At 29.8% G+C, this 2,520-nt stretch overlaps 2 protein-coding genes across 2 annotated transcripts in view; one reads left to right on the plus strand and one right to left on the minus strand.

Moving 5' to 3' along the window:
- Positions 1 to 991, minus strand: part of LOC117183133 — an 18,467-nt gene extending 17,476 nt beyond the window's left edge. Inside the window, exon 1 of the mRNA XM_033376334.1 lies at positions 656 to 991. Within this exon, the coding sequence (XP_033232225.1) occupies positions 656 to 921 (266 nt within the window). The 5' untranslated portion in view covers positions 922 to 991. The remainder of the gene's footprint in view (positions 1 to 655) is intronic.
- The window catches only part of LOC117183140 (UPF0415 protein C7orf25 homolog), a 20,566-nt gene continuing 19,033 nt past the window's right edge, over positions 988 to 2,520 (plus strand). The window contains exon 1 of the mRNA XM_033376346.1: positions 988 to 1,260. Coding sequence (XP_033232237.1) covers positions 1,111 to 1,260 — 150 coding nt within the window. The 5' untranslated portion in view covers positions 988 to 1,110. The remainder of the gene's footprint in view (positions 1,261 to 2,520) is intronic.

Consider the following 2,520-nt stretch of genomic DNA (forward strand, 5'->3'; position numbering starts at 1 on the left):
AATTTTCGAAAACTGATTTTCAAGCCATCAGGGGCCAACTCGAGCGGCCTGAAGCGGCCAGGCAAATTTTATGCGTGGTTATAGAATTCGGAGTCTCAATTGTTCTATTTTGTTCAAAATGCAAAATATTTCGAATTAAAATCTTACGAATTTATTGTGTTTCGTATTGAATCCAATACATAATAGTGCCATTTCGCCAAAAATAATAAAAAGACACTTTATCAATTTTTGTTACATAAGAATAAAAAAAAAACCACCTCTTCAAACAGGAAAATGGTAAGTCAATTTTAAGGCATTTTTGGTTGCTTGAGAAAAATTGGAACTTAATGAAACATCCGACAAAAAAATGGAATAAAAAAAACTAATTTAGCTATTTGTGCGGAAGTTTTGGTAAAAACAGCCCCTTTCTCAGCTCTATTTGTAACCAAAAACATTCGGCTATTCGTACCGAAAGTTCGGTACCCATAGCCTTAGGAAAAAAACTATTTTGAATTTCTTGAGATTGTAATGCACAGATCGGCTATTGTGAATCACATAATCAGTGTATATAAATATTGTAAATATCATAAATAAAAGAATTCCAAAACTTCACAACCTTATTAATTTAAACCTTATTTATTTGGGACAATTTCTTGCAATTATTTTTTATACTCACGTCATACAAGTCTCCGATAGTGTGCAATCATGAAATTTCCTTAAATGCTGCCAGAGACTTGAATTGCGATTAAACACTTTGCCACAAATATGACAATTGCAACTGCACTTAACCTCAATTTCCTCCTTTTTCTGTAGTTCAATACCATGCACTTCATAATAGTGCCTTTTCAGGGACGAGTTTTTAGATAAATTCCTATGGCACAATTCACACTGAATTTTTCTCACACTATCTACGTTAGTTTCCTTTTTTTCATTTGATTCCATTTTATAGTTTATAGTAGGCAAAATTGGCAAAACGCAAAAGTATACGAAATCGAATGCGCCGTTCGCGTGCGCATGCAGCATTGCCTGCAGGGGACCGAACCCAAACGAAACCAGGGGTCCAGAATGGATCCAGAATTCCAAGAATTTAAGATTGAGGATTTCTTTTAATTGGTTGCAATTAGTTTTAATATGGATGATAAAGAGGAGTTAATAAAATGTCTAGAAGAAAAAATAAATATGGGTAAAAAAGCAGTGGAGAGGTTAAATAACATGGATAAAGTTGAGGGAGCTGAAAAACTCGTTAGAAAGTTTATGCAAGAGATTCGATTTTTAGAAAAGGTGAGTTTCTTAATTTGCAATTTTTGTTTATTGTGTCATTTTATTTATCGCAGCTCATTTTGTTTGTTGTTATCTGGGATGTCTAGGCTTCCTGAGTATTAGGAACATAACCTCAAAATCAAGTTCCATTGTTTTGAACCTTTTGAATAGGAACTTTGGGTTTTAACCGTTGAACGTATTGAACATTATTTTAAAATGGAATATAAGGGCTGTGTAGAATGGCTAAATGGTTTGATCCGAAAAGCAGGCCCAACAAAAGCATGATCCAACTTCACGTAATTTAAAAAACAGAGCTGCTTCAAAATACTATAATTTCGAAATTTCCCAACTTTCGTTCACTTTTCCCTGATCAAGATTTTCATTTTCTCGGACCGTTATATATTTCTCTTTCAACTTCGATTTTCAACCATAGAAATCAATGTTCAATCAAAAACATCAATTTTCCACCAACAAGATTAATTTTCTACCAAAAAATATGAATTTTTAACAAAATACATGAATTTTCAACACAAATTGAATAGTTATATTTACAGTTAAAAAATATATAATTCCATAATAAACAAATTTTCAACAAAATTGTCCAATTTTCTACCAAAGAAATGAATTTTCAACCAAAAAGATAAATTTGTCACCTAGAAGATTAATATTCTACGAAAAAAGATGAATTTTCAACGAAATAGGTTACTTCACCAAATAGTTAAATTTTTAACCAAAAAAACGAATTTTCAACAATAATAATGAATCTTCAATAAACAAAATTAATTTTGAACTAAATAGCTGAATTTTCGACCAAAAATATAAATTTTCTACCATAAAGACTACTATTCTACAAAAAATATGAATCCTTAACAAAAGACATGAATTTTCCAACAAAAAGACAATTTTTTTACCAAGAAGATTAGTATTCCACAAAAAAAAGACGAATTTTCAAACATAAGGAATGAATTTTCAACCATATAGTTCAATTTTCAACTAAACATGGAATAGATATTTTTTCAGATAAAAAATCGCTTTTAACAACAAAAGAAACGAATTTTCAACAAAATAGTTTACTTTTTTTAATAAAAAAAGGGTTTTGAATCAAAATGATGAATCATCAATAAAAAAATCCATTTTGAACAAAGTTGTTCCACTTTCAACTGAGCTGTACAATATTCAACGTAAAATGTAAAGTTGATATTTCAATTACAACTAAATTCTATTTTAATTTTAAATGCAAAAACAGTTGAATTGAAAACTCACATTTTCGGTTTGAAAATT

This window comes from Belonocnema kinseyi, chromosome 1, assembly GCF_010883055.1.
Source record: "Belonocnema kinseyi isolate 2016_QV_RU_SX_M_011 chromosome 1, B_treatae_v1, whole genome shotgun sequence".
In the NCBI taxonomy this organism is placed as follows: Eukaryota; Metazoa; Arthropoda; class Insecta; order Hymenoptera; family Cynipidae; genus Belonocnema; species Belonocnema kinseyi.